This window comes from Palaemon carinicauda, chromosome 1, assembly GCF_036898095.1.
Source record: "Palaemon carinicauda isolate YSFRI2023 chromosome 1, ASM3689809v2, whole genome shotgun sequence".
Taxonomy (NCBI): domain Eukaryota; kingdom Metazoa; phylum Arthropoda; class Malacostraca; order Decapoda; family Palaemonidae; genus Palaemon; species Palaemon carinicauda.
This window is the reverse complement of record NC_090725.1, coordinates 101,247,977-101,263,898: the sequence shown is the minus strand read 5'-3', so window position 1 is coordinate 101,263,898 and position 15,922 is coordinate 101,247,977. Positions and strand designations below refer to the sequence as shown.

At 35.3% G+C, this 15,922-nt stretch overlaps 1 protein-coding gene across 25 annotated transcripts in view; it reads left to right on the top strand.

The window, feature by feature from the left end:
* Window positions 1–15,922, top strand: part of LOC137650196 (nucleolar protein dao-5-like) — a 998,067-nt gene that overhangs the window by 309,034 nt on the left and 673,111 nt on the right. For all 25 annotated transcript variants that reach the window (XM_068383641.1, XM_068383503.1, XM_068383565.1 and 22 more), the window contains exon 2: window positions 14,538–14,628. In XM_068383641.1, the coding sequence (XP_068239742.1) occupies window positions 14,538–14,628 (91 nt within the window). The remainder of the gene's footprint in view (window positions 1–14,537; window positions 14,629–15,922) is intronic.

Here is a 15,922-nt window from a genome sequence, read left to right as displayed (position 1 = left end):
CTGACCTAAAGTCTTCGGTGATACAAAATGAAGAAAAATACTATCGTGTGGTGGGAGCAATGGAAAATTGGGAACAAAATTCTATCTAAAGTATGGTGATATGTGAAATTACTCTTCCTATGAAAGTTGACTTAACAGAGCACATAATAGATTACCTGATTTTATGCCACAATTTATTTAAAAGTTATATATTTTTGCATATGTCAATGAAGAGGATATGCAATTAATTTTTTACGTAGTATGAGTATATTAATGTAGGAAGAGAGAGAGAGAGAGAGAGAGAGAGAGAGAGAGAGAGAGAGAGAGAGAGAGAGAGAGAGATTAAAATAAAGGTTTGAATATGAACAAGATTTTTTTTCAAACTTTGCACTAATACTGTATATGCTGGCTGTAACCTATATCAGTATATATGTGTTTATATATCTATCTATCTATCTATCTATATATAATTATAATTATACATACATACACTAGTGTACGCGACCCATCAAAAAACACGCACCCTCCTCTCACCAGGGTATGACTACTTCCTCTCCCCTCTTCCGAGGGACAAGGAGAGCTGAGCGTAACCGGAAAGATATATGTATATATATATATATATATATATATATATATATATATATATATATACTGTATATGTATAAATATAGCCACACTTAAATTTATCCTTATTATATAGGAGAGATGTGTGTGTATGTGTGTGTGTGTATATATATATATATATATATATATATATATATATATATATATATATATATTTTAAATACAGCTAATTCTCACCCCCTCACCCCTAATTGTTTACGGTTTATCTGCTTGATATTGTATAATGTTTTGTCATAAAAATGAGAAAATTAAATGCAAGTGACGGAGTTTAGAGTTGCTTTCTTTTGTGAATCAGTATTCAGTTATTGAAAGGATCGAGTTTTAAACTGGGGATAGTTTAAAAGCAATTTTAGGAGGCTATAAATTAAATTGAGAATTATAAAGGGTTGAAAGTATGAAAACTGTAGTGATAAGACAAATGAGGATGCGAGTTTCCAGGTAGTTTTTTCGCCATTTTATTATTATTATTATTATTATTATTATTATTATTATTATTATTATTACTAGCCAAGCTACAACCCTAGTTGGAAAAGCAAGATGCTATAAGCCCAAGGGCTCCAACAGGGAAAAATAGCCCAGTGCGGAAAGGAAATAAGGAAATAAATAAATGATGAGAATAGATTAACAATATATCATTCTAAAAACAATAACAGCGTCAAAACAGATATGTCCTATATAAACTATTAACAACGTCAAAAACAGATATGTCATATATAAACAATAAAAAGACTTATTTCAGCCTGGTCAACATAAAAACATTTGCTCCAACTTTGAACTTTTGAAGTTCTACTGATTCAACTACCCGATTAGGAAGATCATTCCACAACTTGTAACAGCTGGAATAAAACTTCTAGAATACTGTGTAGTATTGAGGGTCTTGATGGAGAAGGCCTGGCTATTATAATTAACTGCCTGCCCAGTATTACGAACAGGATAGAATTGTCCAGGGAATCTGAATGTAAAGGATGGTCAGAGTTATGAAAAATCTTATGCAACATGCATAATGAACTAATTGAACGACGGTGCCAAAGATTAATATCTCGATCAGGAAGAAGAAATTTAATAGACCGTATGTTTCTGTCCAACAAATTAAGATGAGAATCAGCAGCTGAACACCAGACAGGAGAACAATACTCAAAACAAGGTAGAATGAAAGAATTAAAACACTTCTTCAGAATAGATTGATCACCGAAAATCTTGTAAGACTTTCTCAATAAGCCAATTTTTGTGCAATTAAAGAAGACAGACCTAATGTGTTTCTCAAAAGTAAATTTGCTGTCGAGAGTCACACCTAAAATTTTAAAAGAGTCATATAAATTTAAAGAAACATTATCAATATTGATATCCGGATGTTGAGGAGCCACCGTCCTTGACCTATGAGGAGCCACCGTCCTTGACCTACTTACAATCATACTTTGAGTTTTGTTAGGATTCAACTTCATACCCCATAATTTGCACCATGCACTAATTTTAGATAAATCTCTATTAAGGGATTCACCAATCCCAGATCTACATTCATGGGATGGAATTGATGCAAAGAGAGTAGCATCATCTGCATATGCAACAAGCGTGTTTTCTAGGCCAAACCGCATGTCATGTGTATATAGTATGAAAAGTAATGGGCCAAGAACACTACCCTGTGGAACACCGGATATCACATTCCTATACTCACTATGGTGCCCATCAACAACAACTCTTTGAGATCTATTACTTAAAAAATCAATAATAATGCTAAGAAACGACCCACCCACTCCCAACTGTTTCAGTTTGAAAACAAGGGCCTCATGATTAACACGGTCAAAGGTAGCACTTAAATCAAGGCCAATCATACAAACTTCCTGACCACAATCAAGGGATTTCTGTACAGCATTGAAGATTGTAAGAAGGGCATCACATGCTCCAAGGCCTTTACGAAAACCAAATTGAAAACTAGGGAGTAGGTGATTACCTTCAGCAAACCTATTAAGACGTTTTGCCAGAAAAAACTTTAGATAATATGGGAGTTATGGAAATTGGGTGGTAATGAGCTACCACAAACACATTTACATAGAGGAGTAACATTATCAATTCTCCAACAAGTGCTAAAAGCTCCTCTTCTTGCTAACTTGCGCAAAATAACCGATAACTTTGGAGCTAAGAAATTTGCTGTCTTTATAAAAAACAAAGGAAAAATACTATTTGGGTCTACACCTCCACAAGCATCAAGGTCCATCAACAGAGCTTTAATCTCACGAGATCGAAAAGCTAAACTAGTTAGTTTAGCCTCAGGAAAACAGGGATGAGGAAGTTCAAGTTTTTCATTACTCTGTTTACTGTCAAAAACATCAGCCAAAAGGGTTGCCTTTTCCTTTGAACAGTGAGTGACTGAGTCATCTGGTTTAAGTAAAGGAGGAACTGTTGCATCTACACCAAAGAATGCAGATTTAAGGGTAGACCACCATCTATGTTCCTGAGTTGTACCAGAAAGGGTTTCTTTTATGGTTAAATTGTATTCCTTTTCAGTTGAGGCATAAACTCTTTGAGCAAAACCTCGAAGCTGAGTATTGTTGTTCCAGGTCAAATCTGATCTGTTACCCTTCCAAAGGTGATAGGCCTCCTGCTTCTCCAAATAAGCACATCTACAATCATCATTGAACCACGGTTTGTCCTTCACTCTGTACCTTAGCACACGAGAAGGGATACGCCTATCAATTATGTTGACTAGATTCTCATTCGAAGGGACAACAGGATCTACACTACTATATAATTGTGACCAATTCAAGCACAAAAGATCATGCAAAATCCCATTCCAGTCTGCTTGGGATTTCATATAACTTTTACAAGAATATGATATATCAGAGACAGGCTGCTCAGTCTTCACTACTAATGAAATCAAGGCATGATCAGATGTCCCGACTGGAGAACCAACCTTACTAGTTATAACGCCAGGGGAGTCAGTGTATACGAGGTCCAAGCAATTATCAGACCTGTGAATAGCTTCATTTATGATTTGCTCACAGCCTGATTCAGAGGCAAAGTCTAAAACTCTTAAGCCATGGCTATCGGTAGGAGAGATAGAACTTAACCACTTCCTATGGTGAGCATTAAAATCACCAACAAAGACAAAAGAAGCCTTTCTGTCATCTTCTTGTATCTTAGCCATAATGGTAAGAAGACAATCGAAGATAGAATCATCCATGTCTGGATTCCGGTAGATCGAACACAAATAAAAGTTGTTATGCCTGCCACAAACTTTTATTACCTGAATCTCATGACATCTACATTGATAGCAGGACTTATGGGAAGCAGGGTACTTGGTCCTAATATACACTGCCATTCTCCTTGCCCTAGGGATGGCATCACGTTTCAACATTGTTGGCTTCTTAAAACCAATTATAAGGAGCTCAGATGAGTGCCTCATATTAGAAACCAAAGTTTCTGAGCACAAAAGAATATCATACTGTCTGGACGCAACTGTAAGGTCTTGGATATTTGCATGAAGACCACGAATATTGCAATACAGAAGACGGCATTGACGAAATCTAAGACGTACTGGTCCCGGATTTCGCTCAATGTCTCCAGACAGCATAAGAATTAATAGAAATAAAAAAGAGACATCTTACTTAAAAACTAGATTAACAAGAATTATAACAAAAACAATATATATAGAATTATAAATAAAGTGATTGATGATACCCATAGACTATAGTAAAAAGTCGGAAAAACTGGTCAACATGGAGGAGTCGATACACCATGCAAGGCTAAATACCCTCCAGGATAGCCACTTCAACTGCCCAACACACCATTTAAAAAAAACAAGAGGAAGAAAAAAAAATAATAATAAGATAGAATAGTGTGCCCGAGTGTACGCTCAAGCAAGAGAACTCTTACCCAAAACAGTGGAAGACCATGGTACAGAGGCTATGACACTACCCAAGACTAGAGAAGAATGGTTTAATTTTGGAGTGTCCTTCTCCTAGAAGAGCTGCTTACCATAGCTAAAGAGTCTTTTCTACCCTTACCAAGAGGAAAGTACACTGAACAAATTGCAGTACAGTAATTAACTCCTTGGGTGAAACATTGCAAGTTAGTCAAAATCAAAGTCTAAAGATCTCGGTAAAGATTATGTTAGGAGTAGAAGAGATGACAGACTCTGCACTTGAAGTGGTATACCGATACGTTACTCTCAGCAAATGGTCCTAAACGTTTTAAAATGTTCATGAAGAACAGTACAGAGGTTATTTTTTCGGCCCCGTTTGTCTGTTTGTTTGTGAACAACTTTCTGGCTACAATTTTATTCATAAGCCCTGTCCACACTATCCAACATGCTCGACGGGCAAATAGTGCTACCAGATCACAATAGGTAGTGAGAATGAGGTAGATGACTTCAGAAGCGGGAAAACCAAACAGCGTTGCCAGATCCCTGCTTGCTGTGGTTTTCCCACTTTTGACGTCATCCACCTCATTCTCACTACCTATTGTGGTCTGGTATCCCTGTTTGCCCGTCGAGCATGTTGGATAATGTGGACAGGGCCTTAGTAACAGTAGTGAAACTTTCTGGATTTAATTGTTATGTTGGGACGTGGAAGTGATTCAATTTTGAAAGTTCTATGTCAAAAGTCAAGGTCGACTGAATTAACCCTAAGCTTAACCCCCAAGTTCGCACATGGTTCTCACACAGACTTCAAATACCCGTACAATCTAAATTGATTCTAGGAAAGGCAAGCTGGTTTCAAGAAATAAGCATCCCTGGGGAGGTCTGCACTCTGAGGTTTTTTTTTTTTTTTTTTTTTTTTTTTTTTTTTTTTTTTTTTTTTTTTTTTTTAATTAGCCATATATTTGGGTATGGTATGCTGTTGAAGGTACTTGCACTGGAGGCTCATGTATGATATCATAGTGAAAGTTATTTTTTTTTTTTCAGTCGTAACTCATAGGGGAAATGGATTCCGGGGAAAATGTGTGGGCGTGAAATGGCAGGCAGAAACAGGGAGGGAAATATCAATAAAAAGAAATGGTTTTGATACGCATAAAAATTTGAATTTTATGCTAATTTCTTTTCCATTATTTTTTTTATTTGCATTTGTGTCATATATTTTCAATTTTTCGTGTGTTTTATACGTATTTAAAAAGCACTTGTTAAAAAGGCCTATATTTATTACTCCTTTATATCCCAGATATAGATTTTTTTTAACGAGTTTTACCTTGGTTTTATAATTTCAGCTTGCTACCTCTTTTAACTTTTACCTCCTATGGTAACTTTGGTGTTTTACCTTTAAATGCATTAGGGCGGTAAATAGCTTCACAGGTGCCTGCGCCGGGCTATTTAACCCAAAATTCTGAAACCCAATCCACCATAAAGATCCTGATGAATGACTTTGTTTTCAGAAAATGCATCGGCGACGTCTTTAAAAGAGAAGCCATTAATTACTTTGTTTCATCAAGGCTGCCATTAAAGAAGTGAGGATATTTGATGAAAGAACGGCATAATATCTTTCAGCAAATTGACGTGTGAATATTTTATATATGGCAGTTTAATCATATCACAAGATGTGTATATTCAATTTCGTTTATTTAGGTGTGCAAGTTCCATTGAGCTATCATTTATAATCAACTAAATGTTAGTAAGGTTTAAAGGCCGCTCATGAATGGCAGAGGAGTCAAGGGTAGTGACCTTGCCCTACCAAGCAGGACAATCCCCTAGAGACTGACCATATATACATATGATTAGCACCCAAGCCCCCCTCTCCACCCAATCTAGAACCTAGGAGGGCCAGGCAATGGCTACTGATGACTCAGTAGATAGACCTATAGGCCCCCCCAACCCCCTTCCCTCCTTAGCTCACAAGGATGGTGAGATTGCAGCGACCAAAGAAAATAATGAGTTTGAGCGGGACTCGAACCCCAGTATGGCATTCACCAGTCAGGGACGTTAACACATCGGCCACCACAACCCTAAGTATTTAATATCTTGATTAACTAGTAGAAATTTGGGGATGCGTGTTGTATTTATTCTTTGCATTCGATTAGCTCGTGAACTGTATAATCAATGCATTTTTGGTGTCTAAACAACACAATTTCAAGTATCATGAGGGTTTTATCGAGAAATTTGCATTGCAATTTCCTCTACCCTATTTTCAATTTTTTATCATCGCTGATGATCAAAAGGAAATAAATGATAGAGAGAGAGAGAGAGAGAGAGAGAGAGAGAGAGAGAGAGAGAGAGAGAGAGAGAGAGAGAGAGAGAGAGAGAGCGTGTGTGTGGTTGTGTTGCGAAGATTTAGAATGCCTCAAAGACTTTTTAGTCCACCTGCGAAGACTCCATTTGCACCTAGGTAGAGCTATTTAGTTTTAATGATCTAGTCTAACTTACTCTTGAACTCGTTTACCGTGTTACTGCTCACCATATCCGCTGGAAGTCTTTGTATGTAAAGAAAAGATCACATTGAGTGGTGGTGTATCTTCAATTCCAGCTTGTATCCGTTACCTCTGGACTGATTTGTGTTAAACGTGAAGAGGTTGTTGTCTACGTTTGTTATTCCTTTCAGAATTTTGAATGGATCTTATTAGTTGTCCTATTGAGAGAGAGAGAGAGAGAGAGAGAGAGAGAGAGAGAGAGAGAGAGAGAGAGAGAGAGAGAGAGATCGCAGGCTACAAAATCCAATCGGATATAATGGCATCTGTGAATGGCATCCCAGGCGATACCAAGCTGATGTGAAAAGTAACAGCTGTTGAGGCACATTTGTTAAGGCCGCCTTTCCCCTGTTCTTCAACGCCTCAGTGAGTCCTTCCCTTTTCCAGAAGGAAAAAAGATAAATGCTATACATTTTTAACCTACATTTTGTCTTTTCCATAGCTTTCTTGTGATCGGGGAAATATCTTTTCATTGAATGTTGATATATATATATATATATATATATATATATATATATATATATATAAATATATAAATATATATATATATATATATATATATATACAGTATATATATATATATATATATATATATATTATATGTATCTAGGTATGCGTATATATATGTATATATAGTTTTTTTATATATTATGATATATATATGTGTGTATATAAAACAGTTCTATGAATGCATAATGTATATAAACATTTATTATTAGTAGTAATAGTAGTAGTAGTAGTAGTAGTAGTAGTAGTAGTAGTAGTAGCAGCAGCTAAGCTACAACCCTAGTTGGAAAAGCAAGATGCTGTAAGCCAGAGGTTCCAACAGGGAAAAGTTGCCCAGTGAGGAAATAAAATAAGGAGATAAATAAACGATATGAGAAGTAATGAACAATTAAAATAAAATATTTTAAAAACAGCAACAACATTAATACATTTCACATATTAGATTTAAAAAGACTTAGGTCAGTCTGTTCAACATTAAAACATTTACTGCAAGTTTGAACTTTTGAAGTTCTAGCGATTCAACTATCCTATACTGTGTAGTATTGAGCCTCGTGATGAAGGCCTGACTATTAGTATTAAATGGCTGCCAATTATTACGAGCAGGAGGGAACTGTCCTTGAAGATCTGAATGTAAAGGATGGTCAGAATTATAAAAATTCTTATGCAAAATCCATAACGAACTGATTGAACGACGTTGCCAGAAATTGATATGTAGATCAAGAATAGGAAATTTAATAGACCGTAAGAGCTTATCCAACAAATTAAAATGAGATTCAGCAGCTGAAGACCAGACAGGAGATCAATACTCGAAACAAGGTAGAATGAAAGAATTAAAAACACTTCTTCAAAATAGATTAATTACCGAAAATCTTTCTCAATAAGCTATTTTTGTGTGTGCAATTGAAGAAGCCACAGGCCTAATATGTTTTTCAAGAGTAAATTTGCTGTCGAGAATCACACCTAAAATTTTAAAAGAGTCATATAGAGTTAAAGAAAGATTATCAATGCTGAGATTCGAATGTTGAGGAGCCACTGTTCTTGACAAACTTACAATCATACTTTGAGTTTTGTTAGGATTCAACTTCATACCCCATAATTTGCAACATGCACTAATTTTAGCTAGATCTCTATTAAGGGATTCAGCAAACCCAGATTTACATTCTGGAGATGGAATTGATGTAAAGAGAGTAGCCTCATATGCATATGGAATAAGTTTGTTTTTTAGGCCAAACCACATGTCATGTCATAGTATGAAAAGTATTGGGCCAAGAACCCTACCCTGAGGAACACTAAATATCATATTCTTATACTCACTATGGGGCCCGTCAACAATAACTCTTTGCGATCTGTTACTTAAAAATTCAATAAAGAGGCTAAGAAACGACCCACCCACTCCCAACTGTTTGAGTTTGATAACAAGGGCCTCATGATTAACACAGTCAAAGGCAGTACTAAAAGCAATGCCAATCATACAAACTTCCTGACCACAATCAAGGGAATTTCTGTACAGCATTGGAGATTGTAAGAAGGACATCATATGCTCCAAGGCCTTCACTCAAACCAAATTGCAAACTAGGGAATAGATGATTAACTTTAGCAAACCTATTAAGACTTTTTGCCCAAAGACGTTCAAAAAGTTTAGATAATATGGAAGTTATGGAAAATGGGCGGTAATCAGACTAGATCTACCACAAACACATTTACATAGTGGAGCAACATTATCTTACAAGTGATAAAAGCTCCTCTTCTTGCTAACTGGTACACGATAACAGAAAGCCTTGAACCTAAGACATCTGCAGGCTTTATAAAAAAAGGAAAAATATTATTTGGGTTTATTCCTCCATAAGCATCAAGGTCCATCAAGAGAGCTAAAATTTCACGATATCGAAAGGCTAAACTAGTTAGTTTAGCCCCAGGAAAACAGGAATGAGGAAGATTAAATTTCCCATTACTCTGCTTACTGTCAACAAACATCAGTCTTCTCCTTTGGACAGTGAAGGTGTTAATCTTTCATTCTCAACAAGTCCTTTTCAATAAGATTACTAGCCTCATGCTCTTTTCTAAAGCTATTCCTTTGAGGTTGGGGAAATTCATGAAAAAGACAGCGATTTACAAAATGATGCAATTTCAATCATTACAAACATGTAACTGAAGAAATAGTAGCCTAAAATAAGTACAAAATTACCCAAAATCTCAGTTAACATATTTATCCGAATAAGCAGCTTTACTAAAGTGTTTTCCACTTGGAAACAAGAGAAGGCTGCATTTTTAATTATTATTATTATTATTATTATTATTATTATTATTATTATTATTATTATTATTATTATTATTATTATCAGGGAAGCTACAAAGAACTATGTAATATGAATGAAGCTAAAGGAAATCCTATTTCCGGATTTAGGGCCGTCTCCAAGTCAAAGATAAAGAATATAAAACATCAAATAAAACACTCTATCTGAAAAAGGCAGATAATATGCTCATCAGTTTCCAATTCAAGTGGTCAAACAAAAAGAACCAAAAACATTACTTCCCTAGTAAAATCTTGGTCAGGTTAAAAGAGACTCTTTATCTATGGTAGGTAGCTCTTCCAGGAGAACAACACTCTAAAATCAAAAGATTGTCCTCTAGTCTTTGGTAGTGCCATAACCTCTGTACCATGGTCTTCCACTGTCTTTGGTCAGAGTTCTCTTGCTTGAGGGTACACTCAAGCACACCATTCTATCTGGCTTTTTATTTCCTCTCTTCGCTCGGATATTTTTCTGGTTGGAGCCCTTGGGCTTATAGCCTCTTGCTTTTCCACTACGGTTATAGCTTAGCGTGGTATTCTCACAATGTCAGATAGGCCAACATACATGATAATTGTATGAATTTTTGTTGAAGACTTTATAAGGGGACGCAATATGTCAGGTAATGAGTGACAGTGTGACATCTTTGTTCTTTTGTAAACCAATTGTTGTTAGAACATTATGAAACTTTATTTAGAAAATTAGAAATAGAAGATCTCTGGTTAGTTGACGAAATCGTATAACTTAAAAAAAAGGAATATTTCAATAATGGTTAGATGCTTATCATTCGGGCACGCTGTTCTGTCTTGTTTCTCTTCCTCTTGTTTTGGTAAAGTTTTTATTGTTTATATAGGCGATACTTATTGTAATGTTACTATTAGATTTTTTTCCTTGTTTCCTTTCCTCACTGGAATATTTTCCCTATTGGACCCCCTAGGATTATAGCATCCTTTTCGAACCTGGGTTGTAGCTTAGCAAGTAATAATAATAATAATAATAATAATAGTTTACAATGTAAAAATAAATGTATAATAATACAAGTAAGTTGGTTATTCGCTACCTGTCTTACTTTAATTATTATAAGCTTATTTTAGGTGTTGCTGAAATTAAGAAATTAAGATTAAAGTAATGGTTGAACTTTGTATTGTCCATTACCTTTGAGTGAATCGGTATAAAGCAACTAATTCTTACCGAGTTTAGTGGATGTGTCTGACAACATTAAGTAATCAATCAGTCCCAGTGTTCCCAGAGATGAGTCTTAAATCCCAGTAGCTAAATCACACGCTAATCGGCTTTTGATCGACAGGTGTTTTGTTTTCTACTCCGGGAGAGCGAATGATTGTAACTCCAGGTTCATTATTTGTATATAGAAGTTATATATTGTCAAAGATAACAGGTATTCCGTTCGTGTGCATTTATAAAATTTTAGGCATTTTACGTATTCGTAATCATTGATACCTGATTATTTACTTCCTGACCATTTTCTTAAACCGTGGATTTTCTTATAGCCTCCACATTAAGGCCTGGCAGTCCCGTGTCCTGTATGAACTATATTTCCCCATGTGGATAGTACATATTGGCACCCTCTCCTTTCTGAGTGGAGGTGCCTCAGAAAAGGTTTGCGCATCGCCATGATCTGCAAAGCTGTATTAGCCAGGAGCACTAATACTTGGTTGGTTTGCTGTGAGCATTCAGACAAAAGTCTCCCACCATCATCAATTCAGCGTGGTGATGAAAATTGGCCAAACTCCGGACATAAATTAACATGTCTGAGGCCTTTGTTCTGCAATGGATTAGAAACGGTTTTGCTTGTGTTGTATACACATCGTATACTATTGTAAATATTCCCTGTGCTTGGATATTTACCAATGTTCGTTTAATACAAATTGCATTTTGGTGTCATCAGATATTGTCATCACTAGCTTTGATTACTTATCTGAATGCTTTAAAACAATCTCCAGAGAATATTGGCGAAATATAAGGCTTTTGATATATTTTTCTTTCGTTTCTTCCATGTTCTTTTTGCTGTTTAAAATTTTTCCCTGAATAATTATAATTTTCATCCATATACGAAGCTTTTTTATCGGTCATTTAGTTTTAGGTCTAGCTTATAATAATTTTCCTAATATTAATTTTTATGTCATGGTAGGCTAGAACAGTACATTAGCCTGGCCGACGGAACGGAAGTGTAGGCGATAATCACATATGGTTTATAGGTTATGCCGTCGCTAACGACATTGCCATTTATTTAAGAAAAAAAGTAATAGAAGAAAGAGTAAAACAAGAATGCCCTTTCACGCTCCAATAATAAGCTTACAGGATTATAAAGGGCAGTTGTTCGAAAAGAAATTGGGACAATGAATTGCAGACCGATGGGTGTCGAAGCATATTTTGTCTATTTGAATTTTGACGACATGCGAGTTTTATGTTCTTTCGGAATAAACCGCTTTCAACTTCATATAAATTTTATTTATTAACTTACAGATCTGACGAATTTTTTTTTCCCATGTCACAGACTTCGTTTTCCGTTTCCTACAACATTCTTTATAAAAGAAACGAGTCTAATGCTCCCGGGTGTATGACGCATGGGCACTTTGTGCCATTTGGTTATTCGTATTCCGAATTGTGATGTCAGATAATTTTAAGGTGAACTCCATATTTGTATAGCTGGAAATTCAGTGAACTCCCTATTTGTATAGCCTGAAATTCGGTGAATTCTTTATATGTATAAACTGAACTTCAATGAACTCCATATTTGTATAGCTTGAAATTCGGAGAACTCCCTATTTTCATAAACTGAACTACCATGAACTCCATATTTGCATAGCTTGAAATTCGGTGAACTCCATATTTGTATAAACTGAACTTCAATGAACTCCATATTTGTATAGTTTGAAATTCAGTGAACTTCCTGTTTGTATAAACTGAACTTCAATGAACTCCATATTTGTATAGCCAGAAATTCAGTGAACTCCCTGTTTGTATAAACTGAACTTCAATGAACTCCATATTTGTATAGCCAGAAATTCGGTGAACTCCCTATTTGCATAAACTGAACTTCAATGAACTCCATATTTGTATAGCCAGAAATTCGGTGAACTCCCTATTTGCATAAACTGAACTTCAATGAACTCCACATTTGTATAGCTTGAAATTCGGTGAACTCCCCATTTTTGTATAAACTGAACTTCAATGAATTCCATATTTGTATAGCCAGAAATTCGGTGAACTCCCTATTTGTATAGCTTGAAATTCGGTGAACTCTCTATTTGTATAAACTGAACTTCAATGAACTCCATATTTGTATAGCTTGAAATTCAGAGAACTCCCTATTTTCATAAACTGAACTTCAATGAACTCCATATTTGTATAGCTTGAAATTCGGTGAACTCCCTATTTGCATAAACTGAACTTAAATGAACTTCATAATTGTATAGCCAGAAATTCGGTGAACTCCCTATTTCCATAAACTGAACTTCAATGAACTCCACATTTGTATAGCTTGAAATTCGGTGAACTCCTTATTTATGTTTAAACTGAACTACAATGAACTCCATATTTTTATAGCCAGAAATTCGGTGAACTCCTTATTTTCATAAACTGAACTACAATGAACTCCATATTTGTATAGCTTGGAATTCGGTGAACTCCCTATTTGTATAAACTGAACTTCAATGAACTCCATATTTTTATAGCCAGAAATTCGGTGAACGCCCTATTTGCATAAACTGGACCAATAAACTCCATATATATTCGTATAGCCAGAAATTCGGTGAACTCCCTATTTGCATAAATTGAACTTCAATGAACTCCATATTTGTACAGCTTGGAATTCGATGAACTCCCTATTTGTATGAACTAAACTTCAATAAACTCCATATTTGTATAGCCAGAAATTCGGTGAACTCCCTATTTGCATAAACTGAACTTAAATGAACTCCATATTTGTATAGCTTGAAATTCGGTGAACTCCCTATTTGCATAAACTGAACTTCAATGAACTCCACATTTGTATAGCTTGAAATTCGGTGAACTCCCCATTTTTGTATAAACTGAACTTCAATGAATTCCATATTTGTATTGCCAGAAATTCGGTGAACTCCTTATTTGCATAAACTGAACTTCAATGAACTCCATATTTGTATAGCCAGAAATTTGGTGAACTCCCTATTTGCATAAACTGAACTTCAATGAACTCCATATTTGTATAGCCAGAAATTCGGTGAACTCCTTATTTGCATAAACTGAACTTCAATGAACTCCATATTTGTATAGCTTGAAATTCGGTGAAATCCATATTTGCATAAACTGAACTTCAATGAACTCCATATTTGTATAGCTTGAAATTCGGTGAACTCCATATTTGCATAAACTGAACTTAAATGAACTCCATATTTGTATAGCCGGAAATTCAGTGAACTCCCTATTTGAATAGACGCAAATTCAGTGAACTTCCTATTTGTATAGCCAGAAATTCAGTGAACTCCCTATTTCTGTAGCCTGAAATTCAACGAAGTCCCTATATGTATAACCTGAAATGCAGTAACTCCATATTTGCGTAGCCTGAAATTCAATGAACTCCATATTTGTATAGCCTGAAATTAGTGAACTCCATATTTATTTAGCATGAAATTTGTATATCCTGAACTTCACTACTTAATTAACATCTATATTTCATTCAATAATCAAAGATTTATTTTATCATGTTCTGGGCACTTACTAACTTCCTTTTCTGTGTGTCTTTGACAGCTTCACTCGGAATATAGCAGCACGTATAGGTGGCATGAATACAAGCCACAGAATCAAAATGAAGTCATACGAAAACCGCCCACGGCGCAAGGTAAGTTGGAAAGCTCTTGTCGTCGTTGTTCTTTTGTGTTGGGTAGGTAAGAGTCTGTATTCTTTATCTTCAAGGGATGAAAAATGTGGGAATTCCTAGTAAAGCAGCCTTGTTTCCACGAACAAGATTTTTTCCATTGATTTAGTGTTAAGGACTGTTTTGTTATTCACAGAAGCCATGTGTGTGTATGTATGTATGCATGCATGCTTTTATTAAATATATGATGTTTGTATCATAATTGTCTTGTGAATTTATAATAGTGTAAATTTGCATTAGCTAGAAATTTTTTTTAACAGACAGTCTTGAGACACCAATTTAGGAAATTTTCCATCACAGCTCCGTGATTTTCTATAATGTGGGAATCCTTGACTTTACCAATTGACGCAGACTTTCAAGCAAAATCCTGCTTTTTAGAATTCAATTTCTACGAACGCACACATTCAAAACACTACAAACATAAGTAGGTTATCGATTAAGGGATATTTGTTCACGATAAGACCTCATGAATAAATATTTTTTCACCCAAAAATAATCTGTTTTTAATCATTTTCATTAGGTTCTATGAAATGAAACATGAACTACGGTATATTTCTTGGGTTTTGGAATTTTTAGTCATCGCTATATATTACATATTTTCTTTTACTTATCTTATTTTAACCTGTCCTTCTCTCCTTCCTGGCATTTAAGTGTATTAGTATAGCGTTCAGCTTGCAACTCAAAGCCCAACGTTCGATTCCCCAACCGGAGGTGGAGGGAACTTTCTTTAAAAACTCGTATGCCTCTTTTGACCGAAGCAGTGAAATAAGTATTTCGTTGTTGCAACTCGGTCGGAGAGAAAATGAGAATAGTAAAGAAAAAACTCGTTACAGTTCATTATTCTGACAAAATTTATACTATGAAGACGATACACCCTTGGGAATATATTCCTCGATCAAATATATATATTGTACACACACACACACACACACACACACACATATATATATATATATATATATATATATATATATATATATATATTGTATGTGTGTGTATGGGGGGTTGTATGTGTATATTATATATATGTGTGTGATTTTGTATCTATACACATGTACATATACTGTGTGTGTGTAGAGATTGAAGGTTAAAACAGTCATTGACTGTTGAATTATGGATGAACAACGCAGTGCACTAACATCGACCATATCCGCATTCACAGCTATTGATACATAATACTTAGAAGGCTCACATTCACTCCACTCCTTTGCTAAAGGGACTGAGGTTTTCCTTACTAGTGCTCCTTTCATACTACATA